We start from the raw sequence: 14,982 nt of genomic DNA on the forward strand, positions 1-14,982 counted from the left end.
GGATTAATATGTGTCATGGCTTTCCTAAGAAGTGATGTTGTGTATTTTCTGTTTGTCTTCATGTCAATTTATGTTTGGTTCTGGGAGAGACCACTACCATTCTTTTCAGTTCTTGAGTTGCCCTGGAGGGGAATGGCCTCCAAATGAGTTACTTTGGTTTATGTTTAATCAGAGCTTACTGGCACTATTTAGTGCAAGATCATGAATGTGACTCAGGTTAGGGTGCAGATTAGGATGCACATGAAGTCTTTCCAGCTACATACCTCTTGGGATAAGAGATGTATAAGGGATAGGTTAGATGAAACATTCGAAAGATGTAGCTTCTGCCATTGACCCAAATTCACTCCAGGGCCATCTCTGCTCTCATTATGTAGCAGAAGCAACACCAGAGGTTTGCTCAGTTTGATGCTTCTCTGCCAGCTACTTCCCTTTTAACTGGGGCTCTGTTCACTACCTAATAGCCTTTGGAATCTCCAGCTGATAAATAGTACAAGAGACATATCTGGAAATACTTTCTGGTAGACGGGAGACTGAGTGTTTCTTTCAGACATGAATCTTGATCCTGTGATCTGTATGTTAGTGGGACCTTAAGGTGACAACTGTAGCATGTTCTACATGAGACATTAGTCATTAAATGTTAAATCCTTTCACAAGGTAAAAGCGGTACGGAATGCACATTGCTATGTGCCTGAAAGACTGTTTCCTTTTTCTCAACTATAAATGACCTATGACACCAAAAGTAGGTGTAAAATGAGTCTGTTTGGGTTTTGTGCTTAATTCTGAAAAGCTATTTTGTAATTTGAGTGGGGAATAGAATTTACCTTACTGATACTTCACCTTGAAAAAGTACTTGTTCTCCAACCTTCCAGGCTGATTTGATGCTTGTTTAACTGGGAGGTGTTTAGTCATCATCCTTGATTAGCTTAGGGTAACATTAGACATTTTGTGATCTCAGTGAAAGAGGATTTCGTTACACAGGCAACTGTGTTATATCTGAATTCTGATTTAGTGCCAGAGCCATTTGCAAGAAAACAATTTTCTAAATATTACCAAAAACTATGCAAACTAGTATTGACAGATGGCTGTAAGATAGACATTAAAATGGTCCACTTTAACAGTTTATATTGGATTTGGTTGCTGTTGTTGTGTTTAGATTAATAAAAGGAAAGCAAATGACAAAAATTCATGCATTTTGAAATCTAGACAATACTGGTGCATAATGAAATCAAACATACATTATATACTCTATTACTCCGTGTCAGTCTTTGTTACAGAGTAACCTCTAGACTGATACTGAATAAATACAAATGAACATATTCCTGGGCAAATACCTTGAGCCATGTCATGATGGAGCTGTTTCTCTGTCTTTTCCTATCATCCCTGCAAAAGTCAGCATCACTGCCTTAAAACTCCAGAGTTTTTATTCTGCTTTGTTCTTTTAATTTACTCTGGGGACAGTCATGGCCATAGCTTTTTTTCTGTTAATTTCAGCAGAAGGGCAACTTTCTTCCATCAAATCCAAAACCAAAACCACGTCCCAGTTAGAGTAGTAGAAAGAGAATTACATGTAGTAGAACCTTCTTATTGAGATTATAATACAGCAACTATGAAGTTCTGACTTCCAGAACTAATTATGAAAAATAAGGCATCTGAATTTCTTCTACTGTTATGACTTTACTGATTCTGTTATGAATTATTGATGTTATGATTATTGATAAAAATATGACTAGAAAATTAATACTGTATTCTTAAGATTTTGAATGTGATTTTTTTTTGTCTTTATAAATAAATACTGCAGTGCTTTTAAGTATGTTTCTAAGAAAAATTAGTCAAATAATTGCAGAATAGTTGTTTGGTTCTGAGAAACTTTATTTTTTAAAAATATAATTCAACAGACAAGAATAGTGGAAACTGTATAATTGAAATAACTGATTATAGTGCAGTGACCAGAAAGTGTCTGTCAATAAATCAGGGGAAAATAATCCCTGTGAATAGCTTTTAGAATTTAATTTAATATACTTTTCCCAGGTTGACCTACACTTCATGAAAAAGATACCACCTGGAGCTGAAGCATCAAACATCTTAGTTGGTGAACTGGAGTTCCTGGACCGTGCGGTTGTTGCTTTTGTTAGGTTATCTCCTGCAGTGCTGCTTACGGGGCTAGCTGAAGTTCCAATCCCAACAAGGTACAGTTGTATTTATTTCTTTTCATGTTTTCCTGACAGCCTTGTGGAGACAGGGTGATGTGACCTTCAGCTTTGTAATTTATTATGTTATGAATTTGCTTCTTTCTTTAACAGAACCATCTCTTAGAGACATCTTTCCAGTAATCCTTTAAATGGATGTATGGGTATTTTCAGAAACATGCCATTTGTGTGTGCAGATGATAATATTTGGCAGAAGTAGAAATGGTGGTTTGTTAGGTTACAACACAGTTTATCCTATACAAACTGGTAATACTGCAGATGGAATACTAAGGTGAAATATTCAGCTTAGAATATTTCATCTGGAACTGGAACTACTTGTGTGACACTGCATTAATTATGTCCAGAAGAAAAAAAATGAAGAAGGAATTGAGTAAAGGGAAGAAACAAACAATGTGATTTGATTGACTAGGGATAGTGAATGGATTAAGAATATGCTGTAAATGTCACACTCCTCTAAAAGTTACTTTGTAGATACTTGCATGGTAATGAATGTGATTTTTACCCATAAATTTTTATTAGATATTTTTTTTCTAAATTGAAACTTTTTCTGATGAGGTATTTTGGTTCTGAGAACAAATGATGAGGAATTAAAAAAAAAAAAAGTAAAGTATATTTTATAGTCAAATAAAAAGCATTTAAGTAGATCTGCATATATATTGTTTTCTGCTAGGTTGATTCAGATCAAAACTCCAAAGTGCTTCTTCCATATGAGTTCACCGACTTAACTTTTACAGTCTCTCACTGTTTTTTGGTATTGTGCATGTGTTTGTACATATATTCTGTCTCTCTTTCCCCTTCCCTCTTTTAGTTTCTATAAAAGTAGAATTCCAGCTGAAGACAGTAGTTTGTTCCAGTTGTTTGGGACACTCAGGAAGGAGTGTTATGATATGGAATGCAATGCTGACACTCAGATCCTTGCTCCTAGTCAGATAAACAGTAAAAAATTTTCTTTAAATTGTAGTTACTTTGTAGCTGCTTTGGACATGACTTTTTTTTTCTCCTTTTCTAATTTTTGCATGTGTATAAGGAACACTGAGGAACTGAGCAGGCTTTGGAAAAAAAGCTTCAGAAGCCTTTCCTCATAACTTCCCCCAGCTTCCCACAAAAAAAACCCCAACCAAAACATCAAAAGGAAAACAACAGATTTCTTTATGTTTGGACAAAAGAAAATTAAATCATTAGAAATTAGGATAATTAAGAATTTCTGCAAAAATGTTTATTTAAAAAAAATGATACTGTCAGTAAAAAAAATGTGTCTTTTGCATTTTAACAATACTAAGAACTTCAGTTATCTCATTTGAGCCTGCCTTTTGCATTTCACAGCCTTTACTAGCCCCAAGCCTAGAGTAGAGGTTCTCTAGAGCCTTAATGGGAGTAAGAACAATTTAAAATCATTTTTATTTGGGGTAATTTAACTTCCCCAGTATTTCAATAATGCTATGACTACTACCATACCATAGTTGATTCCATTGAATTAACAGAATTAAGTAACTTCATCATCATAGAATCATTTAGGTTGGAAAAGACCTTTAAGATCATCAAGTTCAGTCAGTACCCAGCACTACCAAGTCCACCACTAAACGGTGTCCCTAAGCACCGCATCTATGCTTTTTTTAAGTACTTCCAGGGATGGTGATCCTACCCCTTCCCTGGGCAGCCTGTTCCAATGCTTGACCACCCTTTTGGTGAAGAAAGTTTTCCTAATATCCAATCTAAACCTCCCCTGGTGCAACTTGAGGCCATTTCCTCTCATCCTATCACTTGTTACTTGGGAGAAAGAGACCTACCCCCACCGTGCTACAACCTCCTTTCGGATAGTTGTAGACAGCAAGTAAGGTCTCCCCTGAGCCTCCTTTTCTCCAGGCTGAACAACCCCATGTTAACGTTAATGTGTTCTGTGCATAGCTTATAATTGCATATATTTATTATGTAAGATAAGGTTTGTTATGTAAGGAGGTTTTGATAGTCTCAATCAAGTCTGACTGTGAAGCTTAGGATGTATTTTTGGAAGGTTTTTTCACATTTTTTCTAACCAGAGCTTCATGTTTAAATGCATGTGTGAGAATCTTGAAGGAGATTATATATAATATTTGTCTTAGAGGTTCTTCTAGTCCAATTTTTAAATAAGTATTTCTGTAGTATGTATAGCTACTTTCAACCATTTATCCTCTACAGGTTTTCTAATTTACCTTTTATTTTCAGATTTTTGTTTATTCTTCTTGGACCACTGGGTAAAGGGCAACAGTACCATGAGATTGGAAGATCAATTGCAACATTAATGACTGATGAGGTATTTTTATTCATGGCTTGGTTTTAGTAATTTTGTACTGACTGAAGAGGTTTAATAGGGAATCTCCAGTGTGGAGTCGTTCAGATGAAATGTAGCTAATCACGCTTATGATGCACAATTAGCATTTTAGTTCATTTCATGATCCTGTAACAGCCCAGATTATGCTGCTGTGAGGAGGTAACAAAATGAGAAACAATATTCCCAAGCAAAGATGTCTCTGCTGATAATATTCCATTTTACACAGTTACGTTCCAGTGGAATTAATTGTGTTCTAAACTGTAAAATCTCTAGAACATTTAGCACCCATAAGGATGTTTTTCCATAGCAGCCAGAGCTTCTATGAAAACTATATACCAGAAGCTCTGGTCAGTTGAACCTGAGATTGATTGTTTGGTGGGAAATGCATGAAGTGCGTTCTATTTCAGAGAAGAGGAGTCATCATGAAAAATGCTATGAGAGCATTCCTTTGCCCATCTCTTTTTTTCTTCCACATACACTTCTCCATTTTTCACAGGTGTTCCATGATGTTGCTTACAAAGCAAAAGACCGCAATGACTTGGTGTCTGGAATAGATGAGTTTCTTGATCAGGTTACTGTTCTTCCTCCTGGAGAGTGGGACCCAACAATTCGAATAGAACCACCTAAAAATGTTCCCTCTCAGGTTTGTACACTGTAAAATTTAGATGCTTTTAAATGTTGTGACGAATTTTTACTATGTAGAATTAAGTCTCACTAATTTAGCATTTAGCAGAGTTACTATGTAGACATTTTGCATGCGCGCTCTCTCATTTTTTTCGGTTAATTTGCTTTAAGACAACACTTGTCTTGCAAGCATACATTATGGTGATGGCATTTTGTGTACTTCAATACTGATTCTTTCCTGAATAAAGACAGATAGTTTTATCTGAAGGTCTTAAATTCAGGGGTGATTGGTCATAAACATCTTTGATTAATCTGAACATCCATGGTTTGCTTTTCTTCTAAGACTATTGCAGGAATTGATCAAAGCAGCCTGGCTTACTGCTCTTTTAAATATTTTCTGCATTCAATTCTTTAGATTTCTTGGACCACAATTCCTTTTACTGTTTTCTGTTATAGAACTCCTCGAGAGCTATGAAGCAGTTACGTTGATGAATCTTACAATAAAATGTACATGTTTAGTCTTTCAACTCTCAAAGCTTGTTTCCTCTGCTAAAATTATATTTTGGTTGGTAAGACCCATGAGAAGTATCTTTTCCTCCTGGCAGGAGAAGCGTAAGATCCCAGGAGTGCCAAATGGAACAGCAGCCCATGGGGATGCAGAACAACCTGGAGGACACTCTGGACCAGAACTGCAACGCACTGGAAAGTTAGTGAAAACATATGCAAAATCTTCAGTGTTATAAGTGATGCACTTCCAAAGGAATCATAATGGTCTGGTTTTCTCTCAAATGACTGACTTTGGCATATGATTGTTTCAGACTTTTTTCCTGATTTGCATAACACAGTTGGAAAAAAGCAATACATGCTAATTTGCAGAGAGGCGGGGAGGGAAAGAGAATTTGAATTTTCACATTGTGTTTATTGCAGGCTCCTTTCTCCATTATTTATAAAGGTCAGACCTCTGTTAAACTTAATTAATGTTTCTTTTGTACAGCACAAAGGAAAAGTTGGGGATATTATGAAAGCTTTCAACTATTTTGTAGTTGAAGTTTCTGGGTTGTGCAGCTCTAGCATTTCTTTTTTACCTCAAAAAAACATAGTATGTCCTGGTACGTGAAGCAATGATTGCCATGATGGCTGCAATATACACACATTGGAAGAATTTGCCCCAAGGAACACTTATGTTCTCTTGACTATTATTGTGTGGTGTAAGTGCATCAGCTGTCAGTGGTTGCCTTAGTGCACTGCAGTTGTGCGACAGACTTTTCTTTTACCTTGCTGCCTCTTGATATTTAAACATCGTTCCTACCTGCATAAGGCTAAAGATTCAGCTGAACTGTTGGTGTACACAGTGGGGCAGAGGAGGTGATGGCTAGTCTGGCTGTAAGCCGTTCCCTCACTGGTGAACCTGGTGATTGACAGCTTGAAGAATTTTTCTGATATTTGGGAGGCAGTGGCACTTTGTCTTCCTCTTTACCCCAGCAACATCTGATACATTGCATGCCTGTTAGAAAAGAGCACTGTGGGGATATATACTTTAACTGTATGGTATATTGTTAGGGAGCGTCTGTTCCTAAGTGTTTGATTATATTTAGCATAGTGTAAATGACAAAAGATGACAGTTCTTGTCCTTGGAAAATTGTGGCCTACATTCAGTTCTATCATCAAGTGTATTTAGGAACAGGTTCTCAAATAAAAAATGTGAAGCTGTATATGTAGACGTGTGGGCAGAGGGGCACTGTGGTAGCTCTCTGATTAAACAAATGCAAAGAATAATTTCACACAATAAATGGGATTTTATGTGTGGGGGCTAACAACTGTTCAGGAGTTTTGGGCCTGGATGATCAGATGAAGATTTTATAAAAGAAACATACAAATTAGTTTTTTTTAAAAAACACAACTTTCTGATTAAAGTTATGAAGACAGTGTTCCCAGAGACTTTTTTTCTGGGAAGGATGAATTATAAGATGATGTATTGTTTGATCAAGAGACAGTAGCTTCTCTGCAGTATATTTAAAGCAGTACTGTGGAAGAAACCTTGGTATGCCTTTTTAATCAATTTGATATCTCTCTCTCTCTCTCTCTCAGATTTTTTGGAGGATTGATTTTAGATATAAAAAGAAAAGCTCCCTTCTTCTGGAGTGACTTCAGGGATGCTCTCAGTCTGCAGTGTCTGGCATCATTTTTATTTCTCTACTGTGCTTGCATGTCCCCTGTCATCACGTTTGGTGGTCTGCTGGGAGAAGCAACTGAAGGTCGTATAGTATGTGTTAAACCTGAACTTTTAAAACAAACTTACATTCCTAGGGTTGTGGTTAGTATTTTCTTACCGTTGTGTGAATCACCTTTAAATATTGGTGTTTCAATGTTTAGAAGGCTACAGACTAAGACATTGCAAAAAGAACCTGTTTGAAAATGTATGGACACATCTCTCTGTATCACATTTAGAGTGCGATAGAATCACTGTTTGGAGCATCCATGACTGGAATTGCCTACTCTCTCTTTGGTGGACAGCCTCTCACTATACTTGGCAGCACTGGACCAGTTTTAGTGTTTGAGAAGATCTTGTTCAAATTTTGCAAGTAAGTGAAGGTCATGATATGCATCATCCCTTGGGTGGTGTTAGGTAAAAGTAGAGACACTGACCCCAAAGTTCCAACATCCGTAGAATATCAACAGTTTGTTTTGGAGTGCACTGCTTAGGCTTTCAGAGCCTGAAGATTACGCAGTGAATGAGACGAGTGATTGGTAATGCAGAAAGATTGATGGGTTTTTTAAATTGGTTTTTGTTTGTTTAGAAAAACACAACTGTTTTGAAGGGAGTGCAAGCTTCAGGATGCTTTTTGTTTTGGTGGAGTTTTTTGGTAACGTTTTCTACTCTGAGACAATACTTTTAAACCTGTGGTTTACCTCATCCCTAACTCATGCAAAAAGTGTTACTTCTCACCCAGGAAGTCAGTGCAGTAGCAGTGGTGCCATCTTTCAGTGGTCACTAATATAGGCCCTGCCCTTCCTCCCCCCAAGCAGAGGAGTGAAGCATCATGCCAGAACAGCATATCCCCACATTTATGTTAATGTGCTATACATGACATGCCTCTGCCACAGTGTGGGTAAAAATTATGTCTGCATCTTGGCAACCATCATGCTTCTCTCTGATCTTCTCTGCTTTTCTGTCTCATTGCTGTGACTTCTGCACCAAGATCTCTTGAACCTCCTGAGCAACATAGAGTAGGAGACCCTGCCTAACAGCCCAAAAACTCTTTTGTCACCTTCAGGTAGACCTTTCAGTTCTCTGTGATTAATGTCACCCAATGTGTTTGGAGCTCTATAATCATATACAATAAGCACACAGGACATCGATGACAGTTGTTGTTATAGCTATTCTTGCAGCTTAAGAAATTGGCAGATGTTGGCTGTTCGCGAGGCAGGATATGGGATAAAAAGTGGGTGGACCTTACACACTTCATGTGTGTGATTACTCTCAGAGTTGCTTGCTCACTTTAGTAGAGACAGAGATCTTTGCGTCCCATTAATTGGGAGGACAGTTCAAGTCAGGAGGTGATTTGACAGTATCTTCAGTTCACAATATGTAAATAATTTCTGATTTAGACTGTCCCCAGAATTGCACATCCCTAGTGAAAGGAAATTTTTGAGCTGCCTCTTCTCCATTTACTATGGTTGGACAAAAGAGAAACTGTTTAATTTTTTGGTTTTTTTTTTTTAGAGAGTATGGGTTGTCGTACCTTTCTCTGAGAGCTAGCATTGGTCTGTGGACTGCAATCCTGTGCATCATCCTTGTTGCAACTGATGCAAGCTCCCTAGTCTGCTACATTACCCGGTTTACTGAAGAAGCTTTTGCTTCTCTTATCTGCATAATTTTCATTTATGAGGCCTTAGAGAAGCTCTTTCATCTCAGTGAGACATATCCAATCAACATGCATAATGATTTGGATCTGCTGACAAAGTACTCGTAAGTAAGATTTCTTCTGTTAACACTGGGTTGGTTTTTTTTTCATAGGTTATGTTTTCTCTGTAAAGAACACAAACCAGTGCACAGCAGGAAAAGTTTGCAGCAGCTGCAAGCTTAACATGTGGAAGCTATTGAGTTAGGCATGATGCTGGCATATGAAGGTAGTAGTTACTGAGGGTATATGTACAAGCAGTACACATTTACTTAAGATAAGTAAAAAAAAATATCTTGGAGCTTTGAAAAGTTTACACACATGCAACTTAGGGAGTCCTGGAATAAAAAATAGGACTTGAAGGGACCTCAGCTTTAGCTCTGTATTCACATTTTTATTTAATGAGGTGTAGCTCAATGATGTTTTGCTATAACCTTGTTCTGATGATTTATAGTATTTTATTGGGTCTTCAGGCAACATTTTAATATCATATTTATATGGTTTGAGTTTTTTTCTTTCCAAATTGAAACATTGACCTATCTAAAAAAGATGTAATTTGATGTACCTCTTTTATTTTAACCTCTCTGGCAATTAAGGTTTAAGCTTCAGGAACTGAAGTAGATTTGGAATTGTTAGGTGCTTCTCATTGGTGATTGATTTTGTTGTAGTCAATTTGTTCTTAATAACAAGATTTTTAATGACTCCGTTTGAGCATCTTTACATTATTGTGGAGTTTTGACAGGTAATATTCTACTTAGGGAATAAAAAAGGGAATGGCTTTAATCAATATAGTTTCGTTTAGACAAGATCCTAGTCTGTCCTGAGGCCAATTACACCTGGTCACCTCAGCAACTAAAATGTCATTAAAAAGCATTTTCAGAGAAGATTGCCCTCCAGAAATGTTTTTATTATTTAACTGAACCTATTTGAACCTTGTGCATGAGCAGGGTGGAGCCCAAAAGGAACAATGCTTGAACAGTGCCACATCTTCTGTTCACTGGAAAAACAAGAGCGTCTCAACCAAATGTCTCATTTGCATTTTAAGCTGGGAAAACAAAACACAGCAACTGCGAAAACATTTGAGCTTTGTGTATGTTATCACTGGAAAAATAGTTAGCAAGTCCTGAATCTGAATGCATGTTATACACCTTAATACGCAGAAGTTAAATTATAGAAACTGTAGTTCTGATGTGATATACTCTCTCATCATACTGAAAAAATATTCCTCTCCGATAGTTTAATCAGTAGACAAAAGAATATTAATTTGAAGAGAAACCAATAAGCTTCAAGAGTAGACCATGCATGCAACTGAGGTTATATGCTGATCTTATTTAACTTCACTTGTTTGAAGTTGGTATTTTACTCTAAAGAGCCTCATATAGCACAGTGTTTATGGATTAATTTTTTTTCCACTTCAAAGTAGTCATCTCAAAGGGAAAGAGAATATGATGTTCTCATATGGTTTTGAAAAACAGATGTTGAAATACTCTGCAAAGACAAAAAAACATTCAGAAACCATTTAGCGGGCGGAGCTGAGAGGTTAAGATATGTAATGGAAAGCATAAACACAAATAGAGATATGGATTTCTGGGTAGCTAACTCTATTTGTGGTTAGCTGAATCCCATGATGTCGCTTGAGATTTCAAAGAAGTAAGATTAACAGTCTTGCTTGCATAGGGGTACAGTGGTAGGTATCTCTATATTTTATGAAAGTGTTTTATCATCATAATCCTTATGTTTACAAATAAACGTTTTTGGTTTTATTTAAAATTCCAGTCATTGATCAGAATCCCAAATTGATTTTTGAAGGGTGTTTTTTACTTGCTGCCTGCCTTTTCTAACTGTCTTCACTGAATGTCACATATGTGGAGCACGCAGAATGGTAAACCAGCAGCAATTGTTGTCCTGCAATTAGAGATATTTACTTGACCTGTCCTATGGTGTTAGATTTTACAAACACAGTTCCTGAAGAAGTGTCTTCCAGGTGTTTGGAAGGAAGAATTAACCATTGCCTGGTTGTTTCAAACACATATATAGCTATAAAAATTATTTGATATAATAGTTATGTAGTTATTTATGTGGTTATCATTTCATACCTATATTCTCAGTTATTCTTTCACTCTGTGTAGATAGTACAAATAAACTGACTTTTAAACTCTTGCATTACATTTCACTGTTGGCATTTAAGTTGTATCTTCTACTTGCATCACTATACTATTTATTATCGATATCATGTCCATGGCAACTGACCCCACTAATACCAAAATGACTAGTTGTAGACATAGTTATCAGCAGCATAGCTGTTATGGGATGTGGTTTATATATATTTTTTTTTTAACCTTAAAACTGATTGTTGGAAACATCAGTATGCATATTGATTGTCTTGCAAGAGTACATCTGCCGATTCCAAGGATCTGTGCTCTGAACGCAGCAAAACAGTAATTCCAGCCTTTTCTGTTCTCGCTCCTCCCTTCTCCTTTATCCAAGTTTTTGTTTGTTGTTTAGAACCAGCCCCAACAGGTTGGGAAAGTGGTGTGGCCTGTTGGAGCAACTCTACAATCAGTTCCCCAGTGCTTTCACAGCAGGCTTCATGCAACCTGAACTCCACGGGCTTGCTGGGCAGATACATATGTATTAATTATTCTGTCCAGACACAGTGGCCATTTGCCCAGAACATGAAGATACCACAATTATCATCCATCTCCATGGGATCATCATAAGATAAAACATTTCAAATAACTCTCGGTTCCTCCTCAAACATCTGTACACATCTCAGTTCCAGAAGGTTCAGAAACCAGAAGATGAAAAAGCATAAAAGCTTACTTGAAATAAAAATCTCATTTTTGTGTACTTGAAATTGGGGAATATTACGTTCATAAGGAATTAGAAGCTGCTTCTGCAGCATCTGACTCCAGTTCTTCTACTTGTAGTTTAAATGGGTAACAAACTTGGGCTGAAACTGGTCCTGTCCTTAAAGGACCAGCATACTCTGTTACAGAAGCTAATTAGTATCTGCTGTTTTGCTAATTAAAACAGCTGTTTGCATTTTCCTCTTCGGGGATTTTAAAGACAAGTTTTTAATTGTTAGTAAAGCCTTGGCAGTTCTTTAATTAGCAATGGGTGAACTTCAAAAGGTTGAGTAACTCATTTCTCTTTGAATGCTCAGCCAAAGCTAATGTAAAACTTTATCTTGGATCTGCAATTCTGTGCTAGAAAACTCAGGTTATACTCTAAAATTTCTGTGTTATCTGTGTTCTGCCTGTTGCCAACTAAAAAAGTTAGATGATAAATAGGTCAGGAACATTTTACATTTGAAGCTTTCAGTGTATGCTGTGGCCCAGCCCCCCTCTCTTCTCCCATGGGCTTTCTGAGGATCATCTGATGTCCACAAGTAGTCGGTCTACATCCCAGTACTGTTGCCTTTGCCCTGGTGAGTTTGACCCAGGAAAAGTCATCGGCATGCTGTTAGTACTGTCCTTTGGAGTACCAGAAAGACAAAGAAAATAGTAATTTAAAATGGTTGATGTATTTCGCCAGATTGGAACCATATTTCAAGTGGGAAAGAAAACCCATTCTGTATTTTGGGTGGGTTTGGATTCTGTCATAAACAGTCTCTGTTGCAGGAGTTTGATGTGAAATACTGTACTGCATGCACCTCCTCCTACATTTAAATGAGTATAGGGGTATCTGCCATAACAAGCCTTAGAGATATAGAAAGAATATTCAGAACAGTTGGGAATTTTTTTTTTCTTTTTTAAAAATCAAGTGGACCCAAATATTTGAAAATCAGCTGAAAGCCCTCCTAAAAAAATTCTTAAAAAAAATTGTATTTACCATTTTACCATTTGAGGTAGAAGATACGAGTTTGAGTTTGTTATAGATTTGCATTTAAAAAAGCCAAAAATATCTTTACTTGCATGTCCTAATTAATGTAGAACTAGTCCTAATGCACTTTTTACTCATTTTCTTTATTATAATTGTTTCTTACTCTTGTGTTGAAATATTGGCCCTAATCGTCAGGTGATCTACTTGAGGGCAAATCCATGCAGCATTCATTTGTGACTTTTTCTTAAAACACCACCTTTATGACATGGACAATAAAAACTAAGGCATTTATGAGCTAAATCAAAAGAAGGGCAAAGACAATGTGATTTTCAGTGTGCTACTGTGTTGCAATTTTTTCTTTTTAAACTGCATAGTTTTGAAGGAATTTAAATATAGCAGCTGCATTGTTTATTAAGTAAAATACATGTATTTTTTGATCTGGGCTCTCCCTCCTTTCTCCCTCCTTTCTCCCTCCTTTCTCCCTCCTTTCTCCCTCCTTTCTCCCTCCTTTCTCCCTCCTTTCTCCCTCCTTTCTCCCTCCTTTCTCCCTCCTTTCTCCCTCCTTTCTCCCTCCTTTCTCCCTCCTTTCTCCCTCCTTTCTCCCTCCTTTCTCCCTCCTTTCTCCCTCCTTTCTCCCTCCTTTCTCCCTCCTTTCTCCCTCCTTTCTCCCTCCTTTCTCCCTCCTTTCTCCCTCCTTTCTCCCTCCTTTCTCCTCCTTCTCCCTCCTTTCTCCCTCCTTTCTCCTCCTTCTCCTCCTTCTCCCTCCTTTCTCCCTCCTTTCTCCCTCCTTTCTCCCTCCTTTCTCCCTCCTTTCTCCCTCCTTTCTCCCTCCTTTTCTCCCTCCTTTCTCCCTCCTTTCTCCCTCCTTTCTCCCTCCTTTCTCCCTCCTTTCTCCCTCCTTTCTCCCTCCTTTCTCCCTCCTTTCTCCCTCCTTTCTCCCTCCTCTCTCCCTCCTTTCTCCCTCCTTTCTCCCTCCTTTCTCCCTCCTTTCTCCCTCCTTTCTCCCTCCTTTCTCCCTCCTTTCTCCCTCCTTTCTCCCTCCTTTCTCCCTCCTTTCTCCCTCCTTTCTCCCTCCTTTCTCCCTCCTTTCTCCCTCCTTTCTCCCTCCTTTCTCCCTCCTTTCTCCCTCCTTTCTCCCTCCTTTCTCCCTCCTTTCTCCCTCCTTCTCCCTCCTTTCTCCCTCCTTTCTCCCTCCTTTCTCCCTCCTTTCTCCCTCCTTTCTCCCTCCTTTCTCCCTCCTTTCTCCCTCCTTTCTCCCTCCTTTCTCCCTCCTTTCTCCCTCCTTTCTCCCTCCTTTCTCCCTCCTTTCTCCCTCCTTTCTCCCTCCTTTCTCCCTCCTTTCTCCCTCCTTTCTCCCTCCTTCTCCCTCCTTTCTCCCTCCTTTCTCCCTCCTTCTCCCTCCTTTCTCCCTCCTTTCTCCCTCCTTTCTCCCTCCTTTCTCCCTCCTTTCTCCCTCCTTTCTCCCTCCTTTCTCCCTCCTTTCTCCCTCCTTTCTCCCTCCTTTCTCCCTCCTTTCTCCCTCCTTTCTCCCTCCTTTCTCCCTCCTTTCTCCCTCCTTTCTCCCTCCTTTCTCCCTCCTTTCTCCCTCCTTTCTCCCTCCTTTCTCCCTCCTTTCTCCCTCCTTTCTCCCTCCTTTCTCCCTCCTTTCTCCCTCCTTTCTCCCTCCTTTCTCCCTCCTTTCTCCCTCCTGTGACCTTTTTGTATTTGAAATGCCATTAGCATTTGCAGGTTGGCATAGCAACTCCCTTATTTCTGCATTCTCCTCCTCCTGCTTTTTCCTACTGCTGTAGCAAATATATCTCCAGTTAGTGAATCCTGTCTGTAACAGCAATGCACATCAGTTTTAATGTGTGTATGAAATATTAGGATATAATTTTTCCTAGGAAAGGAGAACCCTACAACTGGCTGGATTAAAAACAGAGGTTCTCAATAGGAAAACAAAATAAGCGTCGTGTGTGAAAGGAATGTAATATAGAAAGCAATCCAGTATTCTTTAATATATGAGCATTTTAAGATAGTTGTCTTGGAAAACAGAAGATGAGTTATTTCTCAGTGTGAGGCTGCTTAGGTCTTGGGACTTTATATACCTTTTGTTTTTTACAAATTCTTGTTTCAG

The 14,982-nt window shown here is 38.2% G+C and overlaps 1 protein-coding gene across 1 annotated transcript in view; it reads left to right on the top strand.

The window, feature by feature from the left end:
- Positions 1-14,982, top strand: part of SLC4A10 (solute carrier family 4 member 10) — a 127,462-nt gene that overhangs the window by 78,669 nt on the left and 33,811 nt on the right. The window contains 7 exon segments of the mRNA XM_037396620.1: positions 2,029-2,186; positions 4,410-4,497; positions 5,012-5,158; positions 5,745-5,845; positions 7,228-7,402; positions 7,588-7,721; positions 8,864-9,109. Of these exon segments, the coding sequence (XP_037252517.1) occupies positions 2,029-2,186; positions 4,410-4,497; positions 5,012-5,158; positions 5,745-5,845; positions 7,228-7,402; positions 7,588-7,721; positions 8,864-9,109 (1,049 nt within the window).

Source organism: Falco rusticolus, chromosome 8, assembly GCF_015220075.1.
Source record: "Falco rusticolus isolate bFalRus1 chromosome 8, bFalRus1.pri, whole genome shotgun sequence".
NCBI classification, from domain to species: domain Eukaryota; kingdom Metazoa; phylum Chordata; class Aves; order Falconiformes; family Falconidae; genus Falco; species Falco rusticolus.